This window comes from Lathyrus oleraceus, chromosome 1, assembly GCF_024323335.1.
Source record: "Lathyrus oleraceus cultivar Zhongwan6 chromosome 1, CAAS_Psat_ZW6_1.0, whole genome shotgun sequence".
NCBI lineage: Eukaryota > Viridiplantae > Streptophyta > Magnoliopsida > Fabales > Fabaceae > Lathyrus > Lathyrus oleraceus.
Genome location: NC_066579.1, coordinates 92,224,692 through 92,242,113, shown reverse-complemented (window position 1 = coordinate 92,242,113; position 17,422 = coordinate 92,224,692). Strand labels below are relative to the sequence as shown.

The window sequence follows — 17,422 nt, the reverse complement described above, 5'->3', positions numbered from 1 at the left end:
AGTGTGGGTTTGGATTGGTGGAGGATAATTGATTTTGATAGAATTGTGTGTCATAGATTTGATTTTATTAGAATTGAGTTTAGCATAATTAATTTAGGTTAAGTCAAGTTATTTTACCTCGACGAAGTATTTTAGTTTCCCGTCCTTTATTCATACATCCAAAGGGGCCTTTAAATGGATTATTTTAAAAGGAGTTTAGTTGGATTTTTTAAATAAGATTTTAGTTGAGTCCCTTAAATGAGATTTAGTTGAGTCTCTCATAAGTTGAGTCCCTCAGATGAGATTTAGTTGAGTCCCCATGTGAGACTTTACTTTAGTCCCTCATGCGAGACTTTAATTGAGTGTCTCAGCCGAGATTTTAGTTGAGTCATTCATGTGAGACTTTAGTTGAGTCCCTCAAGCGAAACTTTAGTTGAGTCCCTCAAGCAATACTTTAGTTGCCTTATGGAGATGATGTTTATGTTACTCCTCTCTAAGACGACAAGGACCTCCTTGTGGAAATCCAACAATCATATTGTCCTTTTTAAGGCAACAAGGATCTCCAGTGAAAATTAACATTCAGATTGCCCTTTTAAGACGACAAGGATCTTCTTGTGGAAGTCCAACATTCGTATTGCCTTCTTTAAGGCGACAAGGATCTTTCGTTGGAAGTCCAACATTCATATTACCCTTTTTAAGGGGCAAAGATCTTCCGGTGGAAGTTTAACATTCATATTGTCAGTAAAGCCAAAATAACTAGTTGCAAATGATAAAAGTTTTTTCAGAGAGATTCTTGCATTAATAGGCAACTCACCTTTCTAACAATCAACTATAATAACATCTTAGATTGAGTGAATTCCAAGTTCTGGGAAATGAGTCATCCATCTAACTCCCCAAGCTTGTAGGCTTCATAAGGAAGCTTTTGGTAGATGTGATAGGGTCTTTCCCAATTAAGTTGTAGCTTTCCCTCCTGGGCAAGCATAACGATTTGTCTCAACACCATGTCGTCCTCCTGCATTTTTCTTTGAACCACTTAGGAGTTAAATCTTATACTCACCCTTTACATGGCGGCAAATTCTCGAACGTGGGCAACATCTCTTGTTTTGTTGACCAGATTAGTGACACGTATTAAACCTACCTCATTCTCCTCTATATTAAATTGAGAGCGTCACCACGAAGGCGCTTCGATTTCGACAAGTAACATGGCGTATGCGCCACATACCAGAGTGAATGGAGTTGCCTTGGTAGTTGAATGAAGAGTTGTGTGATATGACCATAATACTTCGTGTGGATGCTCCGCCCATAGTCTTTTGGCATCATCTAATTTTTTCTTGATCCCTTTCAGAATTATCTTGTTTGCTGATTTTGCTTGTCTATTCTCATGTGGGTTGACAACATAAATAAAATGTGTTTTCACTCCCAGGTCGTGACAGAAATCAACCACGAAGGTGTTGGTGAACTAAGTTCCATTGTCTGAAACGATGACCCCTAGCAACTCAAACGTGCACATGATTATGTGCCAATAGAAATGTCAAACCCTTTATGTTATGATCTTGGATACAGCTTCGTACTTTATCCACTTTCTGAAATAATCTACCCTAACGATAGGAACTTTAGCTGACCGAGAGAAAGGAGAAAAGGACCTAGAATATCCACAACCCACGGGTAAAAGGGCCAGGGCATCGTGACATAGTGGAGGAGTTCAACTTGTGCATGATGGAGATTTATGTGTCTCTAGCACTTGTCTCATTTCTTGGCAAATGCTATATTGTTTTTCATTAAGGTAAGCTAATAACAGCCTGTCCTCAACAGCTTGCGTGTAACATCCAGATCTAGAATTATCGATTTTTTATTTAATTTAATTGGTGTGAAATTAATTAAATAATTATTTTGTGTGAATTATGTGAATTATTTAGTTGGTTTGGTAGAAATAACTAAATTAAAATAATAGAAATAGATAATTAGCAAGAAGGGGTGAACGTGTGGATTAATAGTAACAAAGGGGAGTAAGGAGTAAGAGATTTAGTTAGTTGGGCCAAAGATATAATTAAAGAGATATAATTAATCATTTTTATAAAAACATAAAATTAGAGAGAAATAGCTTTCATTCTATCTGTACGTGAAATAAAAAATAGTTTGGAGAGAAAGCTTGAAGAGGAGTGTTAGGGCTTGAGGGAAGAATGCCAATTCATCTTGTTGTTGCTGGAAAATTCTGAAATCTAAGGTAAAGGGGGAAACTATTCATCTATCGGTGCTAAATCATGAAAGGGTAGAAAGGTTTCCTTAACCTCCAATAGAGTTTGCTCTTAAATTGATGTTTTGATTAACTTTGATGGATGTTGTTGAATATTGATTGATTGTTGATGAATTATATGCTGATAATTTAGTTTTCATATGATTGAATTGAATTACAATGGTGTATTGTAGTTATATTGGTGTGTTCTTGAGTTTTTATGAAAATTTGGTGTTTTAGGGTATAATTTTGGGTGATGAGATCATGAGGAAAAATTGTAGTTGTGTCAATTTAAGTATGTTTGTTTTACAATTTGATTATTGTTTCATTGCATATTAGTAATTTGTATGCTATTTCAATTCATTTGTGAGATTGTAAACTTTCTTTCCATTTGATTATAATCGTTTTAACTATGTAACTGTACCACTAAGAACCCTTTGTTGTTCATATTATATTCATTTGATCATTGTTAGATATTTCCTTTTTGAGCCTATGAAAGTTTCTGTTTTGTCATTTCCACATGAGTAGCTTGGATTTTGATGTTTTTGGTATTTGATTTGGATCATGTGTAATATTTGATTCGAATCATTCACCTATTGAAAATTGGAATTACATTTTAGATCAATTGATTCAGATAAAAAATTGAACCTGATTCGAATCATAAGTCCGTTTAATTCGAATCAAGTGCAAATGTTGATTCGTATCATTTTCTTTAGAAATCATCTCTTTTTTATTTTTTCCAGATTGATTCGAATCAAATTTCCTTCTTGATTTGAATCAAACCATAAAAAACACAATTTCCATCACTTATTTAAATGATTGATTTTTTTGATTAAAAAATCAAGTGTGGGAAACCTATGATGATTCATAGAGACAAAAATAGTGAATTTTAATTCTCTTCTCAGTGTGTTCATCTTTACACCGTTCTTCTCTCTTTTTTACCAAACACCAATATATGATATTGAACCCATGCCAATTCTTTATTTATTTTTGTTACATCTTGTTTGTGTAATTAGGTTTTTGTTTTTTGTGTGAATTTGAGAATGAGTTGATCAATCTTATTGAGGATTTGATCAAGCTCTTGATAGCCATCAAGAATAAAGACCCATTCATATAGAAACTTGTTTGAACCTTGTGTGTGTGTGTTCATCATTCTTCCAAACTGAATTACTTGACTAATTGCTCGTAATGTCAGTTGTTGTTGGGATTATTTGGAACTATTCACCATCTTCAACCTTAGTCTCTTTACTTGTTTATGGACCCTCCTCTGAAGATTGAGTGAAAGGGAGACTAGTGGTACATTAGGGTATCTAATGTTTTTGTGTGAGCTATTTTTTTTATTGTAACAGGTGCATGTATTGTTTCTTGAGTGCAGTTTGATATTGAGAGTTATCTAACAAGATGAGAGTTTCCATTATACTCCAAGGAGATTTTGGAATAATCAAATATAAATGGTCCGTAAGGCGGAGTTGAAAGTTGTCCTTCTTTGGTGGCATTGGAGAAATATTGCTAGCAGACAAAGTTGAGAGTTGTCCAATATACGCTCAGTTAATGGCAATTGCTCAGACAAGAAGTAAGTGGGATCAGGTGGATTTCCACACAAGAATACTTGGACCAAATTATTATGGATAACGAGGTTACTGGATCAAGATCTTAAGGGATCTTGTATTGTGTTAGAAATTTAGTGTTTGCTTCATTAGAAGAAATTATTGTGTGATAGTTCTTTATAATAAAAATGTTGCTATCATTTTATCATCATAGTGGAAGATCGTGATTATGTTCCGACGATATCATCCATTGAAGAATGCATATAGGCAGAGCGAGGAAGAATGTCGAAGCACTATATATTGTTGTGTATCTTTTTCTTTCAATACCCTTGTAATTTACAAGCATTCATTCATTTCATATTTGCTGCTGCATATTTGCAAGATTGCATTGATTGTATACCATATAGGTGACGGTGCTTATAGTGATTTAATGTATAAGCTTAGGTCTATGGTGTATCAATCTTAAGGAATCATCATGCAATCAATTATGAATTGTTAAGAACATCCAAGTAATGTGTTTTTAAATTTCTTTGTTTAAAGCAACTTTAGTTATCATGTAAATGACTTGCACTAGAAGTGATCTATATCATGGTTATTTCACGTATCATTTCACGTGGCTTTATTCATTGAGATGCTTCAAAGATCTTATTTTTGTGTTTTGCTTCCGCACTTTTCAAAATCTCCAATTTTGTTATATGGGACCTACAAAGTTTTTCAAATTGTATAAAAGGATTTTGTGTCTATTAACCCCCCCCCCCCCCCTTTTCTAGACATTGTTGTTTCCATATTCTCACCCAACAGAGATTGTTGGAACAAAATTGATTTGTACCATACCACTAAGATTTTGATGATAAACATAGTATTTAAACAATAATTGAATATACTAACATATGTTCAAGTGTGCAAGATCATAGACTAAAATTTATGATATAAAGTAAGTTTTGGTACTAAATGAACATTTAAAGAGAAGTTAAAAGATCCAGAATCTGAAGGATCAAAATCATACTCTAAAGACTCATACTCTGAAGGAAGTTAACTTCTAAAGACCAGACTCTGAAGAAAGTCAACCTCTGAAGACTCAAACTCTAAAGGATCAGAACCTGAGATCCAAACTCTAAAGACCGAGACTCTAGATGAGGTCAACTTCCTCTGAAGTTCTCAGACTCTAAGGTCAGTTAATGCAAGGATCAAGAAGACTCTGATAGGTCACTATCAAACTCTGAGGCCAGTCAATGCAAGGATCGATAAGACTTTGATAGGTCACTTTCAGAATCCGAGAGCAATTTGTATTCTTCTAATAACGTGAGTATTTAAACAAAAATCTACGCAAACAACTAGGATGCCACGAATAATTCCTTTTGAAGCAAATGGATTTCAAATATCTTTTCAAAGGGATTAACCATATCAAGTAACATTACAACATATATGATCAAACTTCTCCAAGACTCACTTGTGTTAGCTCTTCTCTTCAACGACTCTTTTTTATCTCTCTCTATAAGAAGCTGAAGACTTGAAGAAAGGACAACTAACCCTTGACAATAAAAAGCGATGTTACTTTGTCAAACAAAAAACACAACTTTAACTTAGAATTTATTATCATTTGCATATCTTAGAAATTCTTAAGTCTTAAAGAGTCTTATTAATTTGTATTTTGTTTACATCTCTGATTGTATGTTAAGTTTAAGAAACAAACAATCTTTTCTTTTTAAGTTAGATGGTTAAAATTCTTTTGCTTGTGTGCTTAAGCATCTGAAGTCTAATGATATGTGCTTGAGAATTAGAAGTCTCTTACTTGTGTGTTTGAGCATTAGAAGTATCTTGCTTGTACGCTGGAGCATTTGTAATTAGTTGTGATTATAGTGAAATCCCTTGAAAGTGCAAGAGGACTGGATTACTCTCGATTTGTCTCTCTTTCTTATCACTTACAATGTTACTACCATTCTACTTTAACACCCAAATTCCCCTTGAGTGACCACGTGCATCCACGTATTGAACACTCACATATCCAGTTCTATCCTAGAAAGATTTGGTCTTATAAAAACCAATGTGTGTTTCCATAATGATTAAAAACGTTGGAGAGTGTTTTCTAATCAAATCCATCATGTGTATTTTAGCCTTATTATAGACTCCCTAGATATTCCAGAAGAGCACTGTGACTTCTTTGAAACCTAACATAACCATTTAAGTTGATAGAGGTGACAAAGAAAGTCCCAACACAAGACAATTTACGTAGATGACTCATATTCAATGAGAATTTCACAAATAACTCCCTCTTCTTGAGTAACACACTCATCCATAGCGCATTGGTTATTTCTATCTACCTAACTTGTTGCCAGTTTAAAATGTACAATATTGTATCATGAGATGGTCCAAATTTACTATGGGAATGATGAATCTGTATTTAGTAGTACTAAGAACACCCATAGTAAAATGTGGTTCCAAAATGGCAAACTTGGCCTTGGCGTATGAGTCCCCTCTGTGTGTTGGTTGGCGCGCGTCTGGGGTGTGTCCACTCTTATCAGATCATCGTTTCTTAAAGATTGCGCCAAGTTGATTGGGTTCGATAGTTTTGCTGTCAACGCTTATTCCTTTTAATGAAACATCAATCCCTTTGATTTTAGAACTCCCTGGATCTCTAGGCACATTATAGGATAAATATTTCCCTTGACAATAGTTTATTCTTTTGTTGTGTTTTTTCTTCTGCACCACTAGCCAATCATCATGAACTGCATTTATTTCTCCAGATTCTTTTGCTACAACTTCGACACTATCTTCACCCATTTTCTGATGCAGTTCTAGTCTTTTCTCATGGACAACATCGTTTTCTAGTAGACCTCTTGGTTGCGACATTGTAGGAACAATCGACTGTGTCATATTATCTGGTGGTTTCTTGCAATCACGGGTATGATGTTCATAACAACCACAACTGGAGCAAATAATGTGAAAAGCTTCATACTGCACATTGTACCACTGGACATTAACATTGACCTTGCCGCCAACTAGCAAGGTCAAATCAATCTCCACGCAAGTTCTCATAAACCTTCATGTCTCTATATTCAAGGTGTTAGTATTTACCTTAATACGAGTACCCACAATAAATGCCAAACCAATAAAGACACTTTCATCATAATACAATAAGTTAAGCCCTGAAAATCGAATCCAAACTAGAGTCTTCTCCACCTTTGCGAGAGGAGATGCAAGGTCTGGAGTACATCGAGCCACTGCCAAATAATGGTCAAATAACATCCATAGGCCTTCTAACATAATTTTCTCCCTATTTGCGGGTAGTTCACACTCGACCATAAAGAAACCATTGTTAACGTCCATGATCTTAAAACCTCACGTAAGTTTCCAAATATTTTTCAACCCATCCTTCATCAAATGATAACCCACATTCTTTCTAAGGAGTTTGATGAATAACACCTCTTTTTAAGGATTGCACAATTCTTGAAAAAGCTTCTCATTCATATTGACCCTTAGTAGCAATCAATTTCCTCCTTCAAGAGAGACTTTCATAAGTTCTTTTCAACCATGTCTACCTTCTCCTTCAAAGTAGTGACTCCTTCGCCTTAAGTGAGAATATCCCATAACAACGGTCTAGGAGGCTTATATGCACCTCCATTTGATGACTTGATCGACGATGACAGAATGAAAGCGGCAAAAACAGAATGTTTTAGTTCGCAACTATTCAAAAGCTATTTCTATTAACATGTCTTATTAAGTGAAGCGGTTCTTAACAATTTCGTTTACTAAATCCTATAAATTTAATTAAATATTTAATTAATTAATTATTTTTTCATTAAAAAGAATAGTTTATTCATTATTAAGCTAATTTATCTCTTAACCACCATCCATTTATGATAATCTAATTTTAGATTTTATTAACCAGCCATAGAAAGAGAAACAAGAAGGTTCTTTTTTTCCTTCCATAGTTGATAAGTAGTAGTAGAAGCAGAATCATGAATCAGTATCAGAAGTAAAGTAAAAAAGAAACATGGAGAGTAATAAACAACTAGAAGAAGGAGAAGATCCACTCCTCAACAACACCACTACTTCAACTTCTTCTAACAAACCAACTCTCGTTCTCAATCTCATCTCCGCAATGTCTTTCATTACAGCCATTACCTTCGCCGCTCTCTTTTTCTCTCTCCCCTCACCATCCAAATCCACCACCCGTCCCCTCCGTAAACTCCCCCATCCCGTCGTCATCCTCATTTCCTCCGACGGCTTCCGTTTCGGCTACCAATTCAAAACCCTAACCCCAAACATCCACCGTCTCATCAACAACGGCACTGAAGCTCAAACTGGTCTCATTCCCGTTTTTCCAACTCTCACTTTCCCTAATCATTACTCCATCGTCACAGGTCTCTATCCTCCCCACCACGGCATCATCAACAATTTCTTCACCGATCCAATCACCGGCGATAAATTCAACATGGCAAGTCACGAATCTAAATGGTGGTTAGGTCAACCTTTATGGGAAACCCTCGCTAACTACGGCTTAACCGCCGCTACTTACTTTTGGCCTGGATCTGAGGTAATCAAAGGCTCATGGACTTGTCCTGATCAATTTTGTAAGCATTATAATGGTTCTGTTGGTTTTGAAGATAGAGTTGATTCTGTTTTGGAGTATTTTGATTTGCCACTTGATGAAATTCCTGTTTTTATGACTCTTTATTTTGAGGACCCTGATCATCAAGGTCATCAAGTTGGACCTGATGATGATGAGATTACTGATGCTGTTTCTAGGATTGATTCTATTATTGGGAGGCTTATTAATGGGTTGGAACAAAAAGGGTTTTTTGAAGATGTTACAATTATTATGGTTGGTGATCATGGTATGGTTGGTACTTGTGATCAGAAGCTTGTTTTTTTAGATGATTTATCTCCTTGGGTTAAGATTCAACGGAGTTGGGTTCATTCGTACTCGCCCTTGCTTGCGATTTGGCCGACGGGTAATTATTCGTCGGAAGATGTTGTGGTTAAGATGAATGAAGGATTGAGCTCAGGGAAAGTTGAAAATGGGAACAAGTTGAAGGTGTTTTTGAAGGAAGATTTGCCTCAACGGCTTCATTATGCGGAGAGTGATAGGATTCCGCCGATTATTGGATTGGTTCATGAGGGTTATAAGGTGGAGCAGAGTAGGACGGGGAAGAAAGAGTGTGGTGGTGCTCATGGTTATGATAACGCCTATTTCTCCATGAGGACTATTTTTATTGGGCATGGTCCTCAATTTGAGAGAGGGAAGAAGATACCTTCCTTTGAGAATGTTGAGATTTATAACTTGATTACTTCTATACTCAAAATAAAGGGTGCGCCTAATAACGGGTCTGATGCGTTTCCGCAGTCTGTTCTTCTACCAAATGCTTAATATGAGACTCAAAATCTGGTGGATCTGAGCTGCTTATGCTTGACAGTGTGTTCTTTATTCTCTATAAGTTTTACTGATGCTCAGAAATGTGGAACATGATTGAGGAGATGTTGCAGGAAGAAAAGGAGGTATCATATACCTGGATTCTTTTAGTTCTAGTCTCTAGGATTCATTAAATTTTCTTTAACATTTTGTATCCGTCAATGGATAAAGCATAGGTGTCATATACATGTATTCTTTTAGGATTATGTCTTGGATCATCTCTGCTGAATTAGGCATTACCTTTTGGTATAAAGTTTAAACATAGGAAGCAAATGATACATGAATTGTAGACTTCTATTTGCAGTGTTATTGTTTGGTTCAATAATCTTCATTCTAGTTCTCAGGATTGCTTTGTGCTTACACGAAGAAGTTGGAGTTCCATTGTCATTCTCTTAAAATTTGTACTACCCTGAAAATGATTTTTAGAAACTTCAAACAGACGCCTCCTATAGTTAGTTTATTTGTAATGACTAGAATCAAATTGCCGTTGTTTTCTTTTGATTTTTATCCGCCCTTTCATTTGCTTCAATGCATAGAAGTAAGCACACCACAAAACTGAGAGGCCACAAATATACGTGGTGATTTCGATTGAGAGGCCAAAAATTCAAGTAAATCACTCTTTCTCTTTGTCGGTGGAATATTACAAGCAATTTGGTCCAGTATAGTTAGTTAACTTGTTTTGTTAAGGAGTATAATGTGATACGATAACAACACGTGTAACACTCCATGTGGATTATACGATCAATATGTTTAGAAATTTTAAAATGAACGGTGCAAATAGAATGAAACAGAGAAAAATGGAGTGGAATAATGAATAGTGATTCCTGCAGTCACAAAAGCACACTGTCACGCAGTCAAATGATTACCTGCGGTATAAAATATCACACTCTCAAGAACCGTACCGTATGCAGGGCAAAAATTGCATTTAGTGTAAAAAATGAGAAGTTTGTAATCCAAGAGTTCATAGAGGACGATAACCAAGAAGACAACGAAAGCATGGTATATGGAGAAATTGGTGTCTCATGGAGTATTTTCAAATACAATATTGGAGAATCCATCATTTTACCATGCATATCAAATGGACTGCGATGAACAAGTCACAAATGTGTTTTGGGCTGATGCGAAAATGATCTTAGACTATGGATGTTTTTGTGAGGTAGTTTTTCTGGATACAATATATTATACCAATCGTGCTAATCGATCATTAGCATTGTTTTCAGACTTCAATCGTTATAGAGGAACAATCATTTTCTGGTCATCTCTTTTGTACAATGAAATAGCCGAATCATTTAAATGGTTGTTTAAAACTTTTCGTAACTATGATTGGTGAATCTGTTTTGAATGCTCTTATAGGTTTTCTCTTTTTTTCTCTCTTCCTAATTGACGATGTATATGTATATTTGATATAAAATTGGGATGAATCTGTTCTGAATATTCATTGTGATATGAAATTTGTGTACTATATTATGTTAAATTGATACAGGATGAAAGTATGTGAAATCAATAAATTATTGTTGCTAATTGGTGTGTTTGGGTTTTCATGAGCATGATCTTAATTCATGATAAATTGATGAAATCAATTGTGAGTCTGTGTAAAATTAATATGTCTGTGTGTTATAATTGATGTATGATTCTTTTATGGTCAACTTGAGTGTTCTGGGTGTGAAATCAGAGCTTCGAATAAGCTCCAATGACAAAAAAATGCATTATGCGTTCTGCCCAAGGGTGATCGACCGTCACATGCGTGACGGGCAGCCCGTCAGCGCGTTTGGAAAGGCTGACGCCCGTCAGTTGAATGACTGGCAGCCTGTTAAGGTTTCTTGAGGAATGAAGGACGAGGATGATTGGTGACAGATGAAGTGAAGGGATGACGAGCTGGTTGTCATCCCTATGACGACCGTCATGGCCTGGAAACATATCATCATGGTTTGGGCGGTCAGTTTTGACGTGCCAATTCGGATTTTAGTGTTGTTTCTGAGCCCAATAATTATTTGATGTTGTTTTATGATGTTTGATATGTTGGTGCGAGAATCAATATGCTCTGAATATTATTGAGAGAGTGTATGTTTAGTTATTGACGAACTATGAGTTGGCATAAATGTTGATATGCATTAGTGAATGTTGTTGATAAATTAATATTATGCACAAATGACGTCATGTGATTATGAGTTGATGTTGTGAGTTATGTATGTATGTTGTGGTTGTCACGCGTGTATAAATTATACAATGGTGAGTTATAATTGAGCATGATGATCTATGTTGTGTTGATTGTTAGAACAAGATTTGGTTCTGCATCTATATATTGAGTTTTGATGATAACAATATTGTATTTGTGTGAGAACAATTTTGGTACCCTAATGGTTTGTTATTGTGTAGCTTTAACAACTAGTTTTGATTATGAATATATGATGTGCAACGCCACCAGTTTCTGAACTATGTGTTCCAAATCTGTTTCTACGCCTGCTATTAGAAGTTCTGAAAGACGTCAATATTGTTGATGTAATGTTCTTTCTGCTTCTGTGCTATTTCACTCATCAGAAGCTTCTGAGGAGACACTATGTTGTTGTTGCAATGTTCTCTCGATTTTTGCTTCTGGATGTCACTCTGATCACCTAACTTCTGAAGAATGGAAAGCTTCTGAAGTTGTGTTATGTAGCTGAAAATTCTGAAGATCTCAAGCCAGACAATTGAAGTTATCAAGGTTCTAATTGAGGATTCTGAAGACTCTGAAGACTCTGAAGATTTTGAAGATTCTAAAGATCTTAAGCCAGACTACTAACACTGTCAAGGTTCTGACCAAAGTTTATGAATACATTTCTCTATTTCTTCATTTCATGCTTCATCAACATTCATCATAAGTAAATGATTTTGAAGATAAGATCAAAATGGGAACGTGATCAAATAGTACATGGTACAAACGGACATCCTTTACACTACCCGATTTCATGGGCAAGGATAATACTATACATCACACCTGTCACTGCTTTTGTGGGCGAAAGGACAGTATGATGTATCATTCCTTTCCCATCCAACAGTGGACAAGCGCTCAGATGATCTTTTCCCATTATGCTCTCCAACGGTCTTATGCTTATGTTATATAAGTATGACTTGGAGACTTGAAGAAAAATGACCGGTTACACAATTATTTTGACTAGTTTTTTCTTTATGAAAGCTATCATTCTTTTGTATACAATTTTTCTCTAAGTGTTTGTTATTTATTTGTGTAAAATCTGCTTGTGTAAAATCTTCTTGTGTAGAAGCATCTTGTAACACACAAATATTATTCAAACTATTTGTTTGATTCCTTAAGGAGGTTTTCCATGATAAGACAAAGAAGGTTGTTCTTTGTGAGTCCTTGTTAGGGACCAATTAGTACTACTTTTTATATAATTTTATTGGTCCCTTTTACCAATTTTTGATGTAATTACACACTTTTATTCTTACTATTTTGTATAAATGCAATTAGGTTTAATTTATGTTGTTTTGAGTAGTTATTTCACATTTTTGTTAGTTTTGTAGAATTTTTGGACAAGAGAGCTTCGGAATGCATAATCATAATTTGGAAGAAGTGTTGAATGCAATTTGGAGGCCTATTCTTGAAGATTAACACTTGGAAGAACAATTACATGAAGCTTACAAAGCAAGGAAGCTGAGGTAGCTTCAGTTCGCCCAGCGAACAGAGTTCGCCCAACGAACTGAATGGAAAGCTTCAGTTCGCGCCGCAAACAAAGTTCGCCCAGCGAACCCTGCGAATCCAGCAAGCTGTTTTGGCCAAGTGTGCTGTTTCCAATGCCAGCTGGTTTTGCCATTTTGGTGTCTGCCTTGGAATAGCTTTTCTGTTTTGGATGAAAATGATCAATTAAGGAAAGGTCAACCTTTTTAGGATAGAGGAACACATTATTCTAGATATTCAATATTAATTTTTCACACATTGATACATTGAGATATTTTGTAAGAGAGAAAAACAGAGTTCTTCTTCTTTAACATTCTGCTTTGTAACAATGATGATGAGGAGCTAAACTCCCTTTTGTAAAGATTGGAGGTAGTAGCTATTCTCATTTGTTTATGTATTCCATTTGACTTTTATATATGATAAAGATTGTTGATGTATTGAATACTGTTTTTGCCCTAAGTTGAAAACCAGATTTAAGTAGTTGTTGGAAGAGATTATTTGAGTCTTGACATAAAACAGATTTTCAAGTAGTGAATAAGTTGTAGAGATAGATTTATTCATTACTCTTCTTTGGTATCAAACATTAAAGATTGCTATATTGATAGTTAGGTGGAGAGATCGTCTAAGGATCAATATAGTGATTATCACAATATCATTTAGACATAAATGACTTTGAGAGGATACTTGAACATCATCAGTAATCTTAAATCTATATAGTTATCATAAGGAATCATAAGCATTTAGAATAGTGAACTCCAATCTTGCCAAGCTTTTAAATTTGATTAAAACCATTTTACTGTTTTTAGTGACATTTACTCACAAGATAATTTTCCAAACAAAACAACTTTGTTACTATTCAAACTTATAACAATTTGGATTATAGAACGACGGTAATAACAACCAATCTCTGTGGATACGATATAAAAATATTTGCCGAAGATATACTTTTCAACAAATTGGCGCCGTTGCCAGGGATTGGTGTTCGATATTACAAGCATTGCAATAATTCATTGTTTTAAGTTTTGTTACATGTATTACTATCCCTCTTTTGTTTCACTTGGTGTGTTAGTTTTGTAGATTCTAGTGCATGCGAGGAAAAGCTACCGAGGAGCAATTTCAATTCGATCCCGAAATTGAAAGAACACTTCGGAAGCTCAATAGCAAAACACGAAGAAGAAGGAAACTAGCCGAAGAGAGGAACCGGAGAGAAGAAGCATCTACTTCCGCACTTGTTCAAATCGAAGAAGTGGTTGTAGAAGCTTGTGACGGAAACATGGCGGATGACAATCGTACCGAAATATCCGCTAATAGTCCAAGAAGAAATGCCCAATTTGCCCGTGGAGGAAGAAATACGGAGATGAAGACCGGAATCCTCCAACTTCTCTATGCAAATCCATTCACCGGAATGGACCATGAAGATCTGTATACCCATCTAATCAAATTCTATGAGATTGCGGGTTCTATGGGAATTGATGAAACAGGTGAAGAGGCATTATTCAAAAGGATGTTCCCACACTCCTTAGTGGGAAAGGCAAAGGAGTGGTACCTGATCGCTCGACTGTGTGAGTCGAGAATGGGATACAAACTGCAAGTGCACAGTTCTATCGCGTAGTTTTAAAAGATATCGATCCCACAGGGACTTATGAATCGATATACCGTTATCTAAGGTTACTACGTAAAGCTAAGGTGAAAAATGTTTGATTGTTTGGGGAAAAACTAAGAGCTAAACTAAGATCTAGATTAAATATTGATAAAACGGATATCGGTATGTAGTTCGTCAAAACTAGGGAATCAAGTCTTTGTCGGTTTCTTGGTTTTAAAATAAATCGTTTCGGTTAACTTTATTGGTTAAAGGTTTTATCTCAAACTCTCGCTCTGTTGAATAAACCATGATTTTATATTAATGTAGCTGTCACTTATAATTAAGTCAAAAACCATATTTTGAAAGCAATAAAGTTGCAGAAACTCCTTTTAAGAAAACACCGACCGTTTTAAACACCCTTATCTCAAACTCTCGCTCTGTTGACTTAGGTTATATAATTAAATCCAAATGCTTAACTCTCGTCCTCACATTCAATCTTTAAAAATACTTTTTGGAAAAGGTCAGAATTTAATTAACTCTAAAACTTGCTCTCGCCCTGATCTAGAATTAATGCCTAACTTACACTGTCCAGTTAAAACCTCAAACTCTCGCTCTATTGATTTTAACTTCTTTATGTCTTTTACTTTTGTAAAAAATCTTGTTATTAAACCTGTAAGTTGAGACCGTAAAAAGATTGATTTTAATTTTAAGTTTAAATAGACCGACTCAGTCTTGATCCCTTATTCTGCTTACTTTACATACCGATATCTAGGCGAATTAGCCAGACATGCTAAATAAACAAGAATACATATCATGCATAAACAGACTCATTCCAGGCAGATAATATAGATAAATAATAAAACAAAACATTAAATAATGATTAAAGAACCTGAATGCGTAATACAATAGTCTTGAACACTCCACCACAAGCCGGTAGGATTTGTTCTTGGAATCTTCAATTAAACAATAAATTAAACCAAGGAAATAAAACTAGAATCTAACGTAAGGTTAGATCCGATAAAAAGTTGCACAATAGTTTCCGGTGTAGAAACTATTATGCGAAAAATATCTAAATGCTAAAAAGGGAAAGGTAAATTGCAAGGGAAAAAGAATGTAGAACTTGCAAAAGAAATAAATAAATAAACAATGTTAAGTTGCTGGAAAAGAAAAAAAATAAGCAAAAGCGCAAAAAGAAAGAAAATTGGAAAAGCTTCGGCAATGTGAGCATGGAAAAACCGAGGAACCCTTTTAGGTTTTTGAAGTAGCTATTTATATTGGTGCTGGTAACTGCTTTTCGTTTCCCAAGGTCTTCAACGTGGCTAAATGCACGGCGTGGATATAGGACACAAACTCCTCAACGTCTCTTCAAGTCTTCTGAGGGCGTTACTTGCGCCAAAAAGGTAGTGGAATTGTGTGACGCTCGTCACACCATGTGTGACGTCCGTCACAAGGCTGTTTTGCGTGACGCTCGTCACGCACACTGTGACGTCCGTCACAGGCACAACATTGGTGACTTGTGCGCTTTGGGCTGGGCTTTGGCATTTGGTTCCTTTTCTCTCCTTTTTGCGCCTCCTTTTCTTCCATTTTCACTTGTCCTTCAAAATAGACTACCTGCGACAAATAGGAAGAAAATACCACGTAATATCTCATAAAATGCAGTAAACCGAAATAAATAGTCATAGAATTTAATGGAATTAAGTCCTAAAATATGATATAATTTCGTGTTATCAAACTCCCCCATACTTAGATCTTTGCTTGTCCTCAAGCAAAATTCAGCATAGAAATTGTTTTCAAAAATTTAGCCAGGCGAAGTTTCAAAACACACATCAATTCGTAATAGGTTGCAAGTGGATTTTGTTTAGAAGCAACTTGAGTTTAACCTTGACATCAACAACTACCGTTACAACCTCAGATAACCCGACCTTATGCAAACCAGTTCGAGCAATGCCATTATAGCTGTCCTAGTTCCTTTACTCTTATTTCACCCGTTTTCATTCTAGCGAAATCACATTAAGCCCTTTATCTTTTCGCGCACATAGTGGAGTAACCGGTTAGTGATTATGATCCGCTTTTAGCTAGAAGTTCTGGTACATAAGTCAGATAACTTCGTTATTCAGTCCATTGCAAATTGTGGGGGATCGAACCGTAGTCCGCCCTACCGAGTTCAGTACCAGATACCTACTGAACCAACTCATAATGGATCTTTCATATTGTGTTTTTGCATGATCTGCAACCTTTAGATTAAATGATCTGGTAAGGATCACCTAATTTAATCAGTGTATTTCCTGATATATTCATATATTTTATGTTACTTCGGGGGATCATTCACTTATATTCATCGGCTCTCCACGTAGTTTGCTATTAAGATGGTGCTGACTTCTCGTATAAACTACTCGGGGTTACTATAAAACTAAAAGTTCGAGGAATCGGTATAATAGGTACTTATCCTGATCTAACATGTTGAGGTTCTCATAGCGTTGTTATGGTAATGATTTTTGTCTTGATTTCACTCAAGTTGTATAAAATAAGCGACCTTTATACTTATTGGGTGTGTTAAATTTTTGTTATGGCTCATGAAAATTTTTGAGGGAATAGATAATAGAAATTTTCACACTCGGGACTTAACTTAAAATAAATCTATATTATAAATTTTTTTTTTTTTTTTTTTTCATAATGAGAAAGGGAAATAACAATGAAAGGGAAAATAACATACTTGAACAATGGAAATGGAAGAAACAAGTTTTCCCCCCATACTTAAATTAAACATTGTCCCCAATGTTTTAAGGAAATGAAATACAATATGGAAAGGAAAAAGAAACTACAACTAAGGTTGTCTTCCGCCTCTGGTTCTTGGACCTGGTGATCTCTGACGTAAGTCTAAGTTGTCGAACCTGCTAAACAACTCAGTAAACCGCTGGTCGGTTATGGCATTCCTAGCATCCTGTTGCTGTTGCATTTGACGCATCATCTGCAGCATTTCGACATTCTGTGCCTG

General features: G+C 35.5%; 1 protein-coding gene across 1 annotated transcript; it reads left to right on the top strand.

Moving 5' to 3' along the window:
* Positions 1–7,613: 7,613 nt before the first annotated feature.
* Positions 7,614–9,515, top strand: LOC127118364 (uncharacterized). Its single transcript, XM_051048548.1, has one exon. It carries the CDS (start codon positions 7,754–7,756, stop codon positions 9,128–9,130), a length of 1,377 nt encoding a protein of 458 aa, XP_050904505.1. The 5' UTR covers positions 7,614–7,753; the 3' UTR covers positions 9,131–9,515.
* The last annotated feature ends 7,907 nt before the right edge of the window (positions 9,516–17,422 follow it).

What these genes read in the sequence shown, in the direction of transcription:
- LOC127118364 (XM_051048548.1), top strand. Translation starts at nt 7,754, where the DNA reads ATGGAGAGTAATAAACAACTAGAAGAAGGAGAAGATCCACTCCTCAAC.